The sequence below is a fragment of the Nothobranchius furzeri genome, chromosome 9, assembly GCF_043380555.1.
Source record: "Nothobranchius furzeri strain GRZ-AD chromosome 9, NfurGRZ-RIMD1, whole genome shotgun sequence".
Lineage (NCBI taxonomy): Eukaryota > Metazoa > Chordata > Actinopteri > Cyprinodontiformes > Nothobranchiidae > Nothobranchius > Nothobranchius furzeri.
Window position 1 is genome coordinate 57017123 of NC_091749.1, and position 20052 is coordinate 57037174.

Genomic DNA, 20052 nt, shown 5'->3' on the forward strand with positions numbered 1-20052 from the left:
AAGCAAACCATACCAGCACACACAAACAAGTTTTATAGTTTCCATATAAATTACTTATGTGAGCCATTCAGACAAGTGCTCCACCACAAGATGCTGATTCAGGAGCAGCAGCGGCAGCCAGGGCTGCACCACCGGGTCAAGCCATAACCTGGTCTCAGTGAGCAGTGGACCTGAATAATTGATTTGGAAAACGATCCTTTACTGCCACGGAAAATTCATTATGTTGTTTTGAAGTTGCAATGGTGGTTTCCCCGAAGCCATATATCTGCACCTCACAACACACAGATGCATTTAGAGTCATTCTCAAAGTGATAACAATCCTTTAAACCATTTTTCTATATGTATCAAAAGTGCTTAGGAGATGGTTTAATGTCATGTGAGTTTTTAACGTTTTGCAATAACACTAAAAGATACGTAAGAGCCTTCATACATGGGCTCTTCAGGGAGCTACTTAATGAGTTAAAACAAGAGACTTGGCTTGTTTCTCCACACACCACATTTAGAGATAGTCCAGGAAACAAGACGGAGGAAAACAATGGCCCTGAGCCACATCTGCATACCATTGGGACCTGTGATTTTGATCTATTTTAGCCTGTTTTTACCATCTTTTATATATATTTTATCAGTGTTTTATTACTTACTCTTTTAATTAAATAACACATATTTTCTTACATATTTATTTGAACTTGTAATAATTATTAGTTTTAACTAGTCTTAATACTTTGTGGTACAATATTTTATAAATTTAATTATATGATTCTACCTGGTTATCTTTTATCACTGTGTTTAATTTAGATTTGTATTTATCCGCTGTTTATGTTTAATTTGTTTCTTAACTTATCTTAGTCTCATTAGTAAACTAGTGTTTCCTCTGTGGGGGCCGGCTGCCCCGGGGGCAGCGGTGGGCTGTGGCGGCCGGGGGTGCTTCCCATGTCTACTCTTGCCAAGGCTACTGCTGCATCGTGGTGCTCCCGGTGCAGTTGGCTCCTTTGATGGCGTCTTCATCTTCTTTGTATCTACTACATCTGCACTCAGCCAGCTGCCCTTTCTCTATTACGTGTGTGTGTGTGTGTGTGTGTAGGTGTGTGTGTGTAGGTGTGTGTGTGTGTGTGTGTGTGTGTGTGTGCGTGCGCGCGCGGGACTTTGCATCTGCTTGGGATGGGATTGAGGGTGGGAGGAGGGAGATGCAAAGGGGATCTCTTATGTGAATCTGTGTGGTAGGGGTGGGAAACCAACTGCTGTCTGGTTGTTTTTAATAATGTAAAGCGCTTTGAGCTGCATTTGCACGAAAAGTGCTTCATTAATAAATTTTGATTTGATTTGTTGTTCAGAGAAGTCCTTTTTTATATGGATAAAGCTTGTTGAAGCTGTATTATCAACAATCAAGATGCAACTGCAAGCTAATGCAGGAAAAACACCGGCTGGGAACATGTGTAAACATGCTTTACTCCAGCAGGAAATGGTTGCTACATCCTTTGTGTGATGCGCATGTGGAGCAGGATGACGGAGATGGGAGGGGACAGGTGTTTTGGAAAATTCCTCATCCATTTTAGGCTTCAATTATTAGTTAGAAACATCTTCAGAGGGTCAAACATAAGATGATAAACAGTGTGTTTTTGGTTTTGTGGTCAGAATTCAGTTATTTTAATTGTTCATCCATTCATCAACATCTGTTCTGTCTGTTTTACTTTTTATGGCCCGTTTTATTTGCATGTTTCATCATTTCTCTCAGCAACTTTAAATTTCTTGGATTGCAGCAGAACTGATGTTAGATACACTGTTGCCTTGTAGCTGAACAGTCGCTGGTTGGAACACCACCTGTGTAGGACTTCAGCTTGGACTTTGCGTGTGTAACCCAGGTTATCTTCCAGGGTTATTGAGCCTAAATTCCTTTAAAAGATTCTCCATTGTTAGGAACCGTTTTTCGGTAGTATAAAAAATTACGAGGGTTACATGAACGCAGCATGGAGCCGAGCTACTCAGCTGCGCAGCCCTCCCCACACCGGAGGAAAAAAAAACGTTTTTGTCCGTTAGGCTGAACAGGTGAGCAGAGGTTCAGCTAACTTCCGTCAGCGAAGTAATAGATGACTGGAAACTTCTAGGAATATAAGGTTCATCACTTGAGAAGGGTTTAAGATTATTTGTGAGAAGTTTTTATTGAAGCAAAAGTGTTTTATGATTATAGAGTGTGTTCGCTACTGAAGGAGGAGCCGTTAGAAGTAGACCTCGATTTGTTTTTTGAAGAAACCCTTTGGTGAGTTCATCTAATGTTTCATGGACTGAATGTATTTGTAGATGTGAAACGAAGTAGAAAAAAACGTTGATGTAAGCTATGCTAAGCTATGTTCTGTGAAATATATGTATGTTTTTGAGCATTTGTGACGGTCTCGTGTAGCCGCATTTTTAAGCCACCCGGCTAGCTGTTAGCTCAGTTTCTGTGAGTAGATATGTTAAACTGTTGAGAAAATGAATTGTACACGAATTTCCTGTGAAGATAAGGTGATTTGTTTTGCTTTTATATTTAGCTTGTTAATGAAATCTACTTCTCCAAGTATAGTTATTTTGTGAGTTTGGAAGATAATAGAAAAAAGAGAGTGACATTATTATAATTTTGTTGCATATGTTTTATGCAGGCTTGTTGATTGAGGTTTAAATCACCCTTTCCTGCCTGGAAAGCCAACACATTTAAAGACTCAGATGCACTGCTTTGGTCCACTGGAGAGGTATTAATACTCATGGGTGCCACATCCATGGCAGGATGTCTTCATCATATCCTGTCTCATCAAAGATATGGTAGGATCATTTAAGACCTACACGATTCAAAGGACTAAGGTTTTTTTCCCCTTCCTGAGTGAGGGTTTGGACACTTTTTTTTGGCAACTTTTCAACATTTTACTGGACTAATTATCAATTTGCCCAAAAGCAAGAAGACTGTGTGACATAGTCCTGAACACTTTGTTAAAGGACAATTGGTTTTATTTATTTATTTATTTATTTATTTATTTATTTATTTATTTATTTATTTATTTATTTATCCATCTATTTATTGATTGTTCAATTTTTATCATTCCTCTAAGAGCCCTCTAGGAGAGGGAATTTAGCATTTATTTCCTTTATGATGAATTTTACAAACTGTTACATACTTCAATATATTTAATTTATTGAATTGATTGTTGTGTGTGTGGTTTGTGGGTTGGAGGTTTCAAACCTCAGGTAATGAGATACTACTGCTAAGAACCCAGCAATAGAGTTCAAAGGAACAAAAAGCAAGAAACCTTAGTAAATAAGACACATTTGATCCTGTAGCTCCCACAACACTTAAACCTTGAAGTATTCCACGCTGATATATTTGAATACACAAACTCAGTTTTTTCAGGGAGCCACAGGTTACACGTGCATGCATCCATGCATGCAGGGGTTTTGCTCCAGCTTCCTCCCTCAATCCAAAAACATGCATGTTAGGTTAAACATCACCAGCTCAGTGGCCAAGTGGAAGAGTGTCCCTGGGCCTGGGATATCAGAGTTCAAATACCGGTAGGGTCATACCAAAGACTTTATAAAAATGGGACCCAAGTCCTCCCTGCTTGACATTCAGCTTTAAGGGGTTGGATTGGGGGGTTAAATCATCCCCATGGGGATGGGTCAAAAGCGGAGGACAATTTTCACCACACCAGTGTGTGACAACTATGGGACTTTAATCTTTTTAATCTTTAAATAGGAACTCTAATTTGCCCTTAAGTGTGAGTGAGCGTGTTTGTCTTGGGTGGCTCATACCCCTTCTTCAATGACTGCAGGACCCTAATATGGATGAAGGGGTTAAGATGAATGAGTGATTTTATTTTCATTCATTCAAATTGGCTTGATATTCTGGATTTGCATTGGGCTTTTTAAAATTGTATTTACACTGAAAATGTCCAAATGTTTACCCTTTTCAACGGTTCCGTTTTTTAACCCTCTGGAGGCAGGCGTTGCAGATTTACAACAGTTAAAACCTACCTACCTGGTTACTCCACATACGTATTTCATGAGCATTTTCAAACTCAGAAGTACCCCTGAAGGACTTAGTTGTTTGTCCTTTTATCAAAACTTATTTTGAGCCTGAGAAAGTTAAATTATCATTCGTTAATCTCAGTTCTTTAAGATATGTGCAAGTTTCTAATTTGTCTTCCTCTGTGTTTCTTCTTGCTTTCTGTCTAATTCTAACAATTCCTTTTGCCCCTCTGGACTCTTCAGCTGCTCCAATAATTCAATGAGCATCCAGATTACCGCAGACACAATACATTCTTGTACCGACAACTAAAAAAAATAATTAAAAAAAACAGGCCATGGGCAGACATAAATATTCCTCTTATCCTATCTGTCACTACCCACTCAAGAGCAAATTAAATTATACTGGAAACAATCTAAAACATGAAAAGGTGAATCTAACAGGTCTGAAAACACATTGAGTTAAAGGCATGGAAGGCCTGCGTGTTAGGGTGAGATAAATGGATCAGCCCTGAGCTGACACATCTGCCATTGCTGCTTTAAAATCACCCTTCTTATCGAGAGATACGTTAGGACGCAGGCATGGCTTTCTCTTTAGGAAAAACATTTCTGGCACAAAATTGTCGTTCATTATGTGAAACGTCTTGACAACCATTCAGTGTTTTTCACACCAGAGGTTGCTTTGATGGTTTTAATGATATGTTGATGAATTTTAGAATTACACAACATGATGGGTTTCCTTTCATGACCTTAGAAGGCAGCTTGGCTAGTTGCTTTGATCTGATCAATATTCTCAGCTTTATTCTCATTATTGCTGCTCTCATCCAACCATCGTCCCCCTTTCTACCACAGCATTTATCATTCGCCCTGAAGAGGTGCTAATCCTGACACAAATCCTGTTCCACAACATGTTTTCCATTTTGTCCCTGAAGTGTTAGATAGATCTGGTGAAATGACAGCGAAACCCATCAAAACAAAGGCACTAACAATCTTCTGATGACCTGTGAGGTAATAAATATCCATAATAAACTTGATTTAACAATAGTCCCTGAACTGATGGAACTACACACATGGATGGATGCTATTGTGTAAAACCAGCTTGTACAACTCCTAACTTTCACCTTTGATGACATACATGATGAAAAGTAGTGAACGCTGACGTTTCCGTGAGTCTGACTGGTGTACAAATCACCAAGTTGGGAAATACATTACACAGTGTTGCATCCAGGCCAGCCGACAGGCATCAAAATCTGATCAGCAGCTTATTACCCCTCTTTGGGTTGAATGGATGGTGTGTGTGTGTGTGTGTGTGTGTGTGGGGGGGGGGGGGGGGGGGGGGTTGTTATTATTATTATTAACCACTATTTTAGTCAAAATTAGAAAAGAAACAAATAATGCTTTGATGTTACTGAAGTATGACATCTGGTTTAAATAGGGCCTATTTAAAGCATTTGGGAAACTTAATATATCAAAATGTAATCCATATTTTAATGAGGGCCCAGTTCTGGGCCCCTTTCCTACCCGACCCAAGCCTGGAACAACAGATCCGTTTGGGCCCAGTTGTATCTGCTGCTTGACTTTTTCAATGATTTGGCACAGATTAATGCATTAGCCAAGAAGGATCATTTATAAATATTTCTAGTGGTAGAGAATCGGGACTAGGAGTTCGGGGTTCAGATCTGGTCGGGTCATACCAAAGACTTTAAAAATGGCACCCAGTGCCTCCTTGCTTGACACTCAGCTGTAAAGGGTTAGATTGGTTGGTAAAGGGTTGGTGTTAAACCACAACCTCATGGCGTTTTATTCATAACCTAACCCATCTGAACTCAGCCTAGTGTTTACGTATGTTATTTAGGTTGTGTGTGTGTGTGTGTGTGTGTGTGTGTGTGTGTGTGTGTGTGTGTGTGTGTGTGTGTGTGTTTGGCAAATGGGTTGTGGTATGGGGGTGTAACTGTCATAATAATGTTTGTGGGGAAGGGATGGGAATATGGGTTATACAGTATGGGGTCATTTTACTTTGAGCTGCATTTTCTTTTGTATGAAAAAGTGCTAAAGAAAGTTTGATTGATTTATTGAAATAGTTCCCGAGCGCAGCCACAGCTGCAGCTCACCGCCCCCCATGGGGACAGGTCAAACGCGGAGATAAATTCCACCAGTGTGTGGTGACTAATGGGACTTTAATGACATTTGTAATTTTCTGCCAAAAAATGAATGAGATTGTTGTGAAGAGCTTTATTAACATATTATTGCAGGGTAAAACATTAAATAAGCAGCTGAATGAATAAACACCGATTTGATCAGTGCAGGCTTTGGTGTGAACTTTGACCCCGGTGGTGAGATGGCTCAGCAGAACTGCATGGCTGCGGAGCAGTTTAATAAGTGTGTAAGTCATATGTAATCATGTCATGTAGCCTCTGTGATCTTTATCGTATTTGTACTAGAAGTAATTTTACTTCTGTAATACTTTGGTGTGATTAACATTCAGGCTGAACACTGATGGCCCTTTTCAAGGTTCTCTGAGTGTAAACCATGTTAGGATGTAATTAGAAACATTACACTACATATGTGCAAGGTCACCATTACTAATGCTTAACAGTGCTGTGATAAGACGTGTCTGCTGTGTGTCTGCAGCAGAAACCAAATAGCTTTCTCCAGCTTTGTGTTGATGGATGCTGGGTGACTTTAGCTGCTTATCTTCACCTCCTCACTGCTGTCAACCCCTGTGGGAATGCTGGGAGCACTTTGTCACGGGGAGTGATGTCAGCGACTGCCATCCCAGCTCTCATACCTAAATAAAACCCTCGTCTGCTGCTCGGAAGCAGGAAGCAGCACGTGAGTGATTCAGCAGAAAACGTGACCGTGTCAGGACAGATATTTGTTAAGGGGAATTTTTCCTCGCAGCTGGGTACTGCACGGAGATTTGGGATGCACGCAGCCGCAACCATTCACGGAAATGAGAGTTGATGTACATGGACGAATATCTCTCTCTGTCTGTGCGTGTGTGTGCGTGTGTGCGTGATTGTGTGTGTGTGTCCCGGAGGACAGGAGAACACGCAGCAAATTTATTAAATAATTTGGTTCTGTACTTTTCTCTTCAGCAAAGGTTTATGATGGGTCAGTTCTCCTGCATGCTCAGATAATTCCATTCCCTTACTTGAAAAATTGTTTCAAAATGAAAGTTGAAGCCACAACTTTTTATAATAATAATAATAAATTGAACTTATATAGCGCTTTTCTAGACACCCAAAGACACTTTCACATTCACACACTGCTAGTGATGGTAAGCTACTTGTAGCCACAGCCGCCCTGGGGAGGTCTGACAGAGGCGAGGCTGCCATTTGGCGCCGTCGGCCCCTCTGACCACCACTAACACAGGCAAGTTGGGTGAAGTGTCTTGCCCAAGGACACAACAGCAGGATACCCCTGGCGGGAGCTGGAATCGAACCCATGACCCTCCGATCATGAGGCAACCCGCTCTACCACCTGAGCTACTGCTGCCCCAGCTGTGAATTCAATGCCGTTCGGCGAGTCTCAAATAAAAATTTGGGCATCTTACTGTAAAAAAGAAAAATAATTATTGTAAAATCGAAATTCTGAAGCAACTATGTTCACATCAAGAATCGACCCTGGGTCTTCTGCACAAAAGCCCAACAATTTACTAGGCGAGCTAAATCGCCAGTGGCAACTTCTTCATCTGTAACATTTATATCCTTGATGACAGCTGAAACAACTTTCAAAGAACGGTTCGGAGGGCTATGCCTGAGCGTGAACGCGCATGAAGCAGCCTGCGCGACCCGAGCAGCTCTTTTTCTGCGATTTTACAGAAAAATAGGCAATCACAATAAAGATGCCAGGGCTCATTCTACAGGACCAGGGCATTGCAGGAGAATGTATTAAGAAGAAATTTCTTATTTCTATACATGTTTTGGCTGTCAAACTTCCATAATGCCCCTTTAAATTTCGAAAAGTGCTGAAAAGATTAAAAATGGGGCTTTTCGTTCATATACAATGCATTACGGTAGCCAACGGCATTCCCTGTCTTGAGCACAACGAATCACAACACAGATTCAGAGACGTGCTGAGTTTGTCATCCAAAATGCTCCGTTTTATAAATATTCAATGGCTGATCAGATTCAACATATTCCAACGGTTCCTAAAAGTACATAAAAGCAGCTTTCCAACTATCTATAGCATGAAGCAATCAGAGTTATGAAAAATATCGCTACAAGGGGAAATCCTGCTGTACAGCCTGATTGAAACGGAGCACAGCTCAGCGGTGAAAGTGGATAACGGAACGGGGAAGCTAATTAGCATAAAAAGCCAGCATGAAATTATGGAAATGCCTCAAAGAAAAACAACACGATCTATTAGGTGTCCCAGAAGGCTTATATCTGAAGACAGTGACCACGAAGAAGGACAGATCTCCAGTGAACCAGGGTATGAATGTTTGCTCAGTCTTTATTTATTTATTTTTTTTTTTTTGAACAACCCTCAACTATTTGCTAATTGTAAGATTCAGCTTCATTCTAGCATTATTTATATTTTTACAATAAATAATTATTTTTGCTAAAACAAAAGTTTTTGGTATAGTAGTGTACGGTGGCAGTGTGAGGTGTGCAGGACTCTGCCTGCAGCTGGAGAGAAACTGTTTCAAGGTCTACCACATCAAATAAAAACGTCTGAAAGTTTACAAAAATAAATGGTCTTAAAAACTGCTACAAAAAAAGATACCAAGGTTCAAACTTTTTTAAGAATAGATGCAGTACAGTTCAAAGTTTAAAGTGTTCATTCCAAATTGTTTGCCCAGTAATTTTGAAGTTCCTGTTCAGTAATAAATGTAAAAAATTCTAATCATTTTTTGCTTTTTTCACCTTTAAGCTGATTTTTAAAGGCTTTAATACAAATAAATTCTAAATACAAACCATACACTGAAAGCTGAGGTTGTTCTGAAAAAAGGAGAAGAGTTACACACACTTTGCAATTTTTATTACAATTTTAAAGCCATAAGATTAAAAAAATACCAGACGGCCCTGTTATAATTATGGTCATAAGAGGGTTATTAAGACACCGATGCACAAACAGGAAGTGATTGGTAGTCATTCCACTCCAATCCAGTTGGTGGCGGTAATGCACCAAATTGTTGTTTGCCAAGTGCCATAAGACCACAAATAATAAGAAGAGAGGCGGGAGCATTCTTAACAAACTCAAAGCGATAGCCAAAACATTAAACATGAAACTGAGTTATCCTAATGGCTCCAATAAGAGAAAGAAGCAGCATGCTTCATAAAAGCTTTTATGTTCACTTCTGAAAGTGACATAGTTTTTCGATGTAATCATCAAAAGGAAGCAGAAAGGAAAGACAATGGAAAATGTTTAAAGGGAGGAAAACACAGACCAAAATGGAAAATAGAAAAAAAAAACAAAGGCAAAAGCACAGGAGCACTGACAGGAAAAAGAAAGCAGAGCAAATATTGAAAGCGCTCAAAGGGAGGGAAATACAGGAAAAAAGAGGAGGACTAATAAAAAGGGGAAATAACTCATGTCAGAAGAGGGGAGAGTTTCGCAAATCCAGTTAAAGGTAAGATTGTCAAAAATTTTGTGTAAGGGGCCCCATGTCTGTGTTCGCCTTGGGCCCCCAAATTGCTAAATCTGTCACTGCATGAAACAACCGTCATCTGGTGCCAGAAAAATAGAACAATCTCTAAGTACTCATTAAAATGCATTTAAGACCCTCTACCTGTGCCAGAGTGGTGATTAAGCACATTTACTAAGAAATCACAATGTAACTATAGAAACATTACTTGGTATGTATAGGAAACTTTTTACTGATTGGCTTAATGAACGGGGGCCTCATTTATCAAGCTTGCTTACGCACAAAACGGGGTTGGAAAACTGCGTAAGCAACTTTCCACACAAACTTTAGGATTTATGAAAGAAAACGTAGCGGAAAAATGTGCGCAACTTTAAGCTGACTAAGGACCTGGCTTATGCACATGTTGGACATGGGCAGCACCTGCAGTGCTGCTGCTGAGAAGATACAATTATGAAATCCAGCAACATTATCTCTTTTACCGCTTCGTTTTCTCACAGACAAGACCCCCCCCCCCCCCCCCCCCCCCCCCACACACACACACACACGCACGCGCACACACAGCCTGATGCGCAGAATACGGAATGCAGAATATCAGCAGGGGGGCAGATTGAGACAGAATGTCATGCGTCTGTGACAGTGCGTGTCCTGTCACTGTGACCTGATTGATCATGCGCCCTGGCTGACTGGTTAGACTGTGTGACTTTCACTCAGGAGTCTGGGGATCAAATCCTGATTGGACCATTTTTTTTATATCCGCCACAGAGCTCTCTGAAGAATTCACAACATTGAAGGCTTCAGCAACACTGTGCCACTCTGTGGATTTTCTCTTATTTGTTTTGCAAAAGCACTTCCTTTCATTTCTCCACCTCACCCACAAGTACCTCAATTTCTGCTTCTGTGAAATTGCGCCTCCTTGATCTGCCTTGATCTACGGTCACCATCGTCATTGGCGGAACGCTGCAACAGCTGGCTTATGTATATGCATGAGATCCACAAGGCACTTTGCATTGACTATTTATGGCAGTAAGTGGGCGTGGTGAGGGCAGGATGTGACTAAAATGCAGCTGAGAAACATTCTCTTTAGTCTCTGATTTATGAAGCGGAGATTGCGTGCAGCTCTGCGTACTCCATGTTTGATAGATCACAAACTTACTTGGGGTAAGTACTTTTTTTTTGCTGAGCTTAAGTACGGTTTTAGTAAGGATTCTACGCAATGTTTGACAAATGAGACCCCTGACCTGTATTGGAATGTTTACTGTGGGAAGTGCCTTGAGACGACTCTTGTCGTGATTTGGCGCTTTATAAATAAACTTGAATTAAACTGAATTGAATTGCTGATGGGAAAATCAGCCACAGCTGAGACTCTCCGACACGCCCACCTGCAACAAGCTCAGTGGAGCAAAACATGATGAGTTAATTGTAGAGAAATACAGATCCATGACAGAACTGTGACAATGATCTTTAAAACCTATTAAATTAACTGGATTGATGTGAGATGTTTGATAGAAAGTATATTTTCATCGTGTTTAAACCCTCTGGAGGCAGGCGTTGAAGATTTGCAACGTTTAAGCCTACGTACCTGGTTACTCCACATACGTGTTTCGTGAGCATTTTTAACTCAGAAGTACCCCTGAAGGATTTAGTTGTTCGTCCTTTTATCAAAACTTATTTTGAGCCTGAGAGGGTTAAATGTCCTAGCGGGGAATTGCTTTGCAACACTCCCCTGGAGACGAAGAAGTCTGAGGGCAAATTTTCTCCGTCCTTGCGAGCGTGCCTCTCCCTCGTGGCGATGACGGAGAAGTATAAATTAGGCTTAACGTGTCAGGATTTTAGGATTTTGGGTTGGGGGTGAACTGGAGCACCCAGAGAAAACCCCCACGCATCACACGGAGACACAGAAATGGTTAGATCGGTTGAGATGTCACCTGTGCTGCATTTTTTTTGTGGTAATTTTTTCGTTTGTATTTTAGTATCTGGTGGTGGAAGAAGCTACATCCTAGACACATAGTGTAAAAATTCTCTAATGTAGTGTAGGGCTGGGGGTAAACGATTATTTTTAAAACGATTATTCTGACGATTATTTTATCGAATAGTCGACTATTCTAATGACTATTTAGAAAAATAATAGAAAATTAATCTAATGATTATTTTTCTATTGCACAATTAACAAAAACCAGAAAATCTCAAATAAATTCCTCAAAAAAATTGATAAATTCTTACTGTAAGAGAATAAACACTACAGGCCTTCCATTCTGTATAACACTGCTTTTATTGTGTTGCGGTTGGTTATGTTCTGGTGACGTGTAGAACTTGGGAGTGCAGGCTGCTGCCTGAGAGGTGGTAGAAGATGGAGTGTCTCCATGCTGCTTTGTTTTGGTCACTTGTGTGCTTGAGGCGAGTGGTGTTACGGGTTAAACCAAACTCAGGTGATATTTTACACTAAACCGAAAACCCACAACACTCTAAATGTAATAAAAGGGAGATCTACACCACTAAAAAGATGAACTCTAAACCAAAACGTAACAGCTTATCCCAACGCTTAATGAAGGGAGAAGCGCTCCCGGTGATTTTCTACATCTGCGATAGACACGAAGCAGCGCATCTGACCCCGGAAGTTGTTGTCCGTTGCCAGGAGACGAAGGGGCAAAACAGGAAAATAATCTAGTAGTGGACGGACGTTGTTCCGGGTCTTCGGTATTTGGCGGAGATGTTAGTGAAGGCGGAGAAGAGGGCGAACTAGAGGAAAAACAGGCAGATTCCTCCTCTATTTACAAACTCCTGGGGATGCAACAAGTGGGCGCGGTGCGTCGACTTCCGGATCTGACGTCGACAAATTTTTAGAATCGAGCCGTCGATTTCGTCGAGGCTTCGCTACAGCCCTAATGTAGTGGCATTTTAAATCAAGAGCCAACCCATCTAAGGTATTGACTCTTATGGGCCATTCCCATCTGTACCTGGTCGGCCTTGCTCGGATAGCTCCAGTCGGCCCCACTTATTTTGAGCCTGAGAGGGTTAAATGTCCTAGCGGGGAATTGCTTTGCAACACTCCCCAGGAGACGGAGAAGTCTGAGGGCAAATTGTCTCCGTCCGTGCGAGCGTGCCTCTCCCTCGTGGCGATGACGGAGAAGTATAAATTAGGCTTAACGTGTCAGGATTTTAGGATTTGGGGTTGGGGGTGAACTGGAGCACCCAGAGAAAACCCCCACGCAGCACATGGAAGACACAGAAATGATTAGATCGGTTGAGATGTCACCTGTGCTGTGTTTTTTTTGGTAATTTTTTCGTTTGTATTTTAGTACCTGGTGGTGGAAAAAGCTACATCCTAGACACATAGTGTAAAAATTCTCTAATGTAGTGGCATTTTAAATCAACAGCCAACCCATCTAAGGTATTGACTCTTGTGGGCCATTCCCATCTGTACCTGGTCGGCCTTGCTCGGATAGCTCCAGTCGGCCCCACTTATTTTCAGGGTTAAATGTCCTAGCGGGGAATTGCTTTGCAACACTCCCCAGGAGACGGAGAAGTCTGAGGGCAAATTGTCTCCGTCCGTGCGAGCATACCTCTCCCTAGTGGCGATGACGGAGAAGTATAAATTAGGCTTAACGTGTCAGGATTTTAGGATTTTGTGTTGGGGGTGAACTGGAGCACCCAGAGAAAACCCCCACGCAGCACACGGAAGACACAGAAATGATTTGATCGGTTGAGATGTCACCTGTGCTGCGTTTTTTTTTCTTCGTTTGTATTTTAGTACCTGGTGGTGGAAGAAGCTACATCCTAGACACATAGTGTAAAAACTCTCTAATGTAGTGGCATTTTAAATCAAGAGCCAACCCATCTAAGGTATTGACTCTTAGTCTACGGAAACTAGAAGCTCTGATAATCGTAATTGTTAGAGCTAAAATCTTTAACCCATTCCTATTTCCTCCTGCAGAAGCTCTTGAAGAACTACAGGTTAATATTCTGCTCTTCTAAACTTTGAGCCTTTGTTTAATCCCTCGTGTTACTGTGTGTTACTACTTACTAAATTTAGATTGGCTGCTCGTATTATTTCCTCTGCTTGCAATCCTGTTCCTGCAGGTTTGCAGCATCTACTCTCTCACCCATTCAGTTTCTTCTCTCTGAAAATTTTACGTTTTCCTGATTCAAATTCTCTGTTTCCTAGTTTAAAAAAATCTAAACCCATGCCAAGCTCCCTACTTCACTTTTATATGCTTTTCTGATCTTCATTGGTGTTCTGGAAGAAGACGTCTCTAGTAGAAGTCGGATTAGTCCCAGCTGGATCCTAGGCCAGATGTAGAAGGCGTTGGCTCTTCAGCTTCCCAGTCTTCTTCAGCGCTCTCATGGGCAGGCCCGGGGTTCTCTGGAAGCTCGTCATTATCATCATGAAGACTGGGAACAGTTGGGTTCCCGTCACTGGTTACCTGGGTAGTCACTGTTTTTTCTAAATTCAGCTCCCCCAGATCTTCAGACACAGCTGTGGGACTGTCTGACTCGTCCTCCACAGGTGGCTGCTCGTCTTCGACGTTTAAAGATGCTTTCTGCATTTCTTCCCTTAGTTCAATCGTTTGTGTTTCATCATTATGAGGACCTACTGCGTAGCCAGGGCCCCTGTATCGGGTACCAAGTAACAAGTGCCCTCTAACCCATTGCTGGGTACCAAGGTACTGGGTACCTAACAGGTATCCAGTTCCCAAGACATGGTCAGCCAGAGTTTGCGCCTCCTGATGAATCTGGGCTGAATCTTTTTCGTTCTCTTGAGAGTCCATCTTCTGTTCTTCTAAACTCTGATTCCCAGCTTCTAAATACTGGAACTCATCTAGGAAGCATTCATACTTTTCTTTATGCTCCTCTTCTGAATTTGTCTTTGTTTTTTCTAAACTCAGTTCCCTGACATCATCATCATCATGAGGACTGTGAAGAGTTGGGTTCCCGTCACTGGGTACCTGGGTAGTCACAGTTTTTTCTAAACTCAGTTCCCCCAGATCTTCAGACGCAGCTGTGGGACTGTCTGACTCGTCCTCCACAGGTGGCAGCTCGTCTTCGACATTTAAAAATGCTGCTTCCAGCTCCTGCCCAATCTGTCCTAAATGCCCCTCTTCCTCTTGAAGAAGCTGGAAACATTGTCCAACATGTCTGTCAATTTCGTCCATTCTCGCTTCTAAAGAATTAATTACATCTTGAGTCGAAAGTTCAACCCCTTCTTCCAGAGCTTGTTGTTTCTCCTTTAAAAGGTGAGTTTCTGCTTCCCTTTTTTCCATAAACTCTAGTATATCTTGCTCCAGGTTTTGTGGGAGCGTTACTAAACAGTCTCTCTCTTCCTGAAGAAGCCGTTGAATGTCTTGAATGACCTGCTCTGAGTTTATGTTTCTCTCTTCAGAGTCTGTCATCTGTTTGATGAGAGTTTGTTGCCTGATTTGGAATATTTCCAGCTCTTTTGCCTGTATTTCCTTATTCCCCTCTTCCGATCTGAACTTTGTTAACTGGAAATTTGTCTTTTCTTCCTCCAGAGTTTCTCTCTGAAGTCTCAGACCCTCCAGCCCTTCTTCTAGAGCAGTTTCCTTCTCTTTTAAGATCTTACCTGCTGCAGCAATTTCTTCCCTAAAGTCCGTCACTTGTGTTTCCAGACTTTGTTTTCCCAAACACAAATTTTCTAATTCTTCCTGGAGGAATTTGTGAATCCTCCCTTGTTCCTTCTCTGATTCTGACTTAGTTATCAGGAAACGTTGTTTCTCTTCCTCCAGGTTTTGTCGGAGCGTTACTAAACAGTCTCTCTCTTCCTGAAGAACCCGTTGAATGTCTTGAATGACCTGCTCTGAGTTTATGTTTCTCTCTTCAGAGTCCGTCATCTGTTTGATGAGAGTTTGTTGCCTAATTTGGAATATTTCCAGCTCTTTTGCCTGTATTTCCTTATTCTCCTCTTCCGATCTGAACTTTGTTAACTGGAAATTTGTCTTTTCTTCCTCCAGAGTTTCTCTCTGAAGTCTCAGACCCTCCAGCCCTTCTTCTAGAGCAGTTTCCTTCTCTTTTAAGATCTTACCTGCTGCAGCAATTTCTTCCCTAAAGTCCATCACTTGTGTTTCCAGACTTTGTTTTCCCAAATGCAAATTGTCTAATTCTTCCTCGAGGATTTTGTAAATCCTCCCTTGTTCCTTCTCTGATTCTGACTTAGTTATCAGGAAACGTTGTTTCTCTTCCTCCAGGTTTTGTCGGAGCGTTACTAAACAGTCTCTCTCTTCCTGAAGAACCCGTTGAATGTCTTGAATGATCTGCTCTGAATTTACATCTCTCTGTTCAGACTCCATCATCTGTTTGTCTAGACTCTGTTGCCCAACTCGTAATTTTTTCAGCTCTTGTTGGAGGTAAGCCTGTATTCCCTTATTCTCCTCTTCCGATCTGAACTTTGTTAACTGGAAATTTGTCTTTTCTTCCTCCAGAGTTTCTCTCTGGAGTCTCAGACCCTCCAGCCCTTCTTCTAGAGCAGTTTCCTTCTCTTTTAAGATCTTACCTGCTGCAGCAATTTCTTCCCTAAAGTCTATCACTTGTGTTTCCAGACTTTGTTTTCCCAAATGCAAATTGTCTAATTCTTCCTCGAGGATTTTGTAAATCCTCCCTTGTTCCTTCTCTGATTCTGACTTGGTCATCAGGAAACGTTGTTTCTCTTCCTCCAGACTTCTCTTCTCAAGACTCAGAATTTCCAGATTCTCCTTCAAATCCTGTAAACTTTCGTTGAAATCTTTCTGGAACCCTTCTGCTGTTTTCATTACCTCCAATTTGTCCTCCTGCAGATTTTCTCTCAGAAGTTGAACATCTAGTTTGTCTTTGAGCAGAATCTGTCGGATCTGCTCTGATTCAGTCTGAAACTCAACAATCTGGTTCTGTAGAGTAATTTTACCAGCGTTTAAACGCTCCTTCTCATCGCGGAGAGCCTGCTTTTCTGCAGTTAACTCCCTTTCTGTTTGTTCCTTAGATTCGATAAACTCTAATTTCTGTCTTTCCAGATTTCTTTTCAAGTTATTAATTTCTTCTGTTGATCTCTCTTTGCTTACCTGTAAAGCTTTCCATAAATCTCCGACTTTCTCTTGTGTCTTATTCAAGTTTTTGGCCATCTCACAATTTGCAATTTGAGTTTCTTTAATCTTATTCCACTCATCTTGAATTTCTTGTCTTTGTTTCTGCAGTTCCCTGTTTTCCAGCTCAATCTTTACTCTGTGTTCGTCGAGTAACTGAGTTGAAACAAAATTATCTCTTCCTTTCTGAGAGTTCGTCGTTAGTTCATCAACATGATTCGTTAGTTTCTTTTGTTGATCCTCAAAGTGGCATTCTCTTTTCTCCAGATCCTGCGTTTTTGTTTCCAATTTCTGTTTTTCCTCTTGGAGACTTTCCCTGATGCGAGCTATGTTTTTCTCAAACGCATCCACCCTTTGTTCAAAGTCGCGTTCCTGGTTACCAAAAACTAGTTTTTTGACTTCCAGATCTCGTAATTCTCTTTGTAAAAGCTCATACCTTTGGTCTAATTCAGCTTTATATATGTCTGAAAATACCTCCATGTTTCCCTCGTGTGGTCCACCAGTAGCCATTGTAGGTCTGTTCAGGTCTAAAACCAATCTGCAAATGAAGCTGTCTGTGTGCCTGCTTTATGTTTGCCCTTTATATAGGACTGTCCCCTTTATGACATCATCAAAGGAAGCTGATGCTGCCAGATTCCGTTTCCCTGACCATTATTATTATCATTATTTTTTTTTTCCCGGAACTGCGCTGCTCTGGGCGGCTGCATGTTGGAGTAGCTCTGTTGAATATATGTAAGTTATGCCTTTTCTTGGACATTTTTTCTTCTAGTTTCTCAAGAAAAACTGTATTTGTTGGACACTTTACTTTTCTGTTTCTGGTGCTGTGAAGCTTGGAGGATTTTTACTGCTATTTTTTTAGCTTTTTTCACTTTTTGAACATTTGTTATGATGCGTAACCATGGCAACAAGCTGGTTTAACATCAAGAGCAGCTGATTAACATTGGAAAGGCTGAAATAATACCTCAACTGAAGCCTCAAATCCCAAATGAGCTAAAACGTAAAAAGCGTGGATGCAGAGCGGGAGCAAAACGGAGACCGAGAAAGAGGAAATTCAAACCATCTCTGCCATCGATCATAATGGGCAATGTGAGATCACTGGCCAACAAGATGGAGGAACTCCAGTTCAGTTTCAGTTCAGTTTTAGTTTATTTGTCATATGCAAGTTAGCACAGGGTCAACATTGCAATGAAACGTGTATGACGAGCAGCGGTCTCTCAGCAACATGATACAGGAGAAAATATAATAAAATATAATAAAATAAAGCAAAAAAATATAGTAAGGAGCAAAATATTAGAGAGACATGGTAAAAGGGAAAAGATGACTAAATATATATGTGTCAATAAAGAAAATCCTGAAAAGAAATATGACGGGAGGGCAGATGGGATATTGCACAGGAATGAGCTGCAGAAAATTACAGTATTGCACTTTAGATATAAATTACAGTATTGCAGGATATAAATTATGCAGGATATAGATTACAGTGTTGCACTTTGGATATAAATTACAATAACAATAAAGTGAAGTGACCAGTACGGATTAAATATAGTACTTGTGAAGCTGCAGGGTAGCTTCTGGGTCCTGTGTTGTGTGTGTTTAGGTGTTGTGGTTGAGGTGTCGTATGGCTTGATGATAGAGCCAAGCCCTTTCAAGGACTCAGCCAGAGTTTCGGCTGTTTCGGAACCACTGGAGGAGATAATGCAAAGGAGGATTCTCCAGAGAATCAAGAAAATGATGGACAACCCTGAGCATTCTCTTCACAAGACTGTCCGACAACGGAAGAGTGTCTTCAGTCAGAGGCTTTTTCAGTTTCGCTGCAACACTGACCGCTACTGGAGATCCTTCCTGCCAACAGCCGTTGTAATATACAACAACTCTTTGATGACTTGATTATTATTATTATTCTGAGCTACTACAGCAATCAATTTCCCTCTGGGATTAATAAAGTATTTTTTAATTGAATTGAATCTTTTTTCTTTGTTGTTATAGTTCTGATTACAATTAAACATGCCCCCTGGTGACCTGTTGATGTTGTGGTGTTGTGGTCCTTATGCCTGATGCTTTGTACCATCAACAGAACATTTATCGTATGGATGTTTGTGCATATTTAATACATCTGATTCCTGGTTGTGTTGTAGAAGATCCTCCAGGTCTGGGTCACTTAGAGACTGGGACATTTACAAAATAACACTGATTATTATTTTTAAAAATATACAATATTTTAGTCATATTCTTTGTTTTTGGTTGTCAGCTGAAAAACTCAATTATTTAAAAGTATTTTGGCCATAAAATGTTTGAACCATTGCTTTTGTTCTTTTGTGATGAAGTGGAGGAAACTAAGCTGCTTTTTTCTTTATACAAAATGGACCACACACACATTAATTAATGCTGCATTTAGTTTTATTCATTTTAATTAAACAGATTTTCCATAATGTGTTTCATTATCTAAAAATAAGTGGCGTTTAATTATTTACTGTCAATCTGAATATAAAATGATAAAGGTTGTATTTTTATTTGTATGACTTTATTTTCAGGACAGATAAAAAAAATGATCATTTATAGTAAAAGTTCATAGTAAAAAACAAAAGCTGAGGGATCCGGTTATTGCGGCCATGTAGGAGGACGTGTTTTTTTTTTTTTTTTTTTTTTTTTGCTCTGCTGCTAAGTTGATTCTAACGTTCTCCTGCTCACTAATAATTTAAAATTCAGGAAGTTTTTGCGGAACAACGCCTAATGCGATTAAGTCACAGAAGGGAAAAGGAGGAACAACTAAACAAGCGAGCCTGTTTGACTGTAGTCTTCGAGGTGAAGCAACTAAAGCTAACCAGGCCATGGCTACGCAGTCTGACAACGAAAATGAACCCGTGGGTACCAAAGCTGACCAGACACTGGCAAAGATACACTCAATGGAAACGGGCTTCGCATGAAGGCTGGATAATATGGCAACAACATTACAAGAGGTGAGGAAAGATATTAACGACTGCGGAGAACGTATGTCGCAAGCTGAGGAACGCATCTCCACTGCAGAGGATGAGCTGGTTAGCCTGCAAGCTAAAATTAGTACAAGCTAAAAACTAAACCATGGAGAACAAATTTGTGGATCTAGAAACCAGGTCACATATGAATGACCTACGGCTCATGAACCTACCAGAGGGTGCGGAAGTATGGTTGGAATGTAAGGTTGGAATCCTATAAGTTAGTAGTTTATTGATTTGTAGGATGCAAAAGAAAACCAATCGAGTGGCCTTTTTGTTGATGTTGTTGTTTTTCTTTTTTCTTTTCCTCTTTCTATTGATGAATGTTTTGTATAAATCGACTGACACTTTGACTACTAGAGAGCAAGTTAAAGGATTATATATGTACAAAAGGGGACTGCATAATGTGACTGAGTTATCTCAAGAGTGCCTA

General features: G+C 40.7%; 1 protein-coding gene across 1 annotated transcript; it reads right to left on the reverse strand.

Annotated features, from left to right (window-relative positions):
- Window positions 1–11216: 11216 nt before the first annotated feature.
- LOC107394546 (interaptin-like) lies at window positions 11217–19312 on the reverse strand. The gene has a single exon (XM_015973522.3). It carries the CDS (start codon window positions 17155–17157, stop codon window positions 13846–13848), a length of 3312 nt encoding a protein of 1103 aa, XP_015829008.3. The 5' UTR covers window positions 17158–19312; the 3' UTR covers window positions 11217–13845.
- Window positions 19313–20052: the final 740 nt, after the last annotated feature.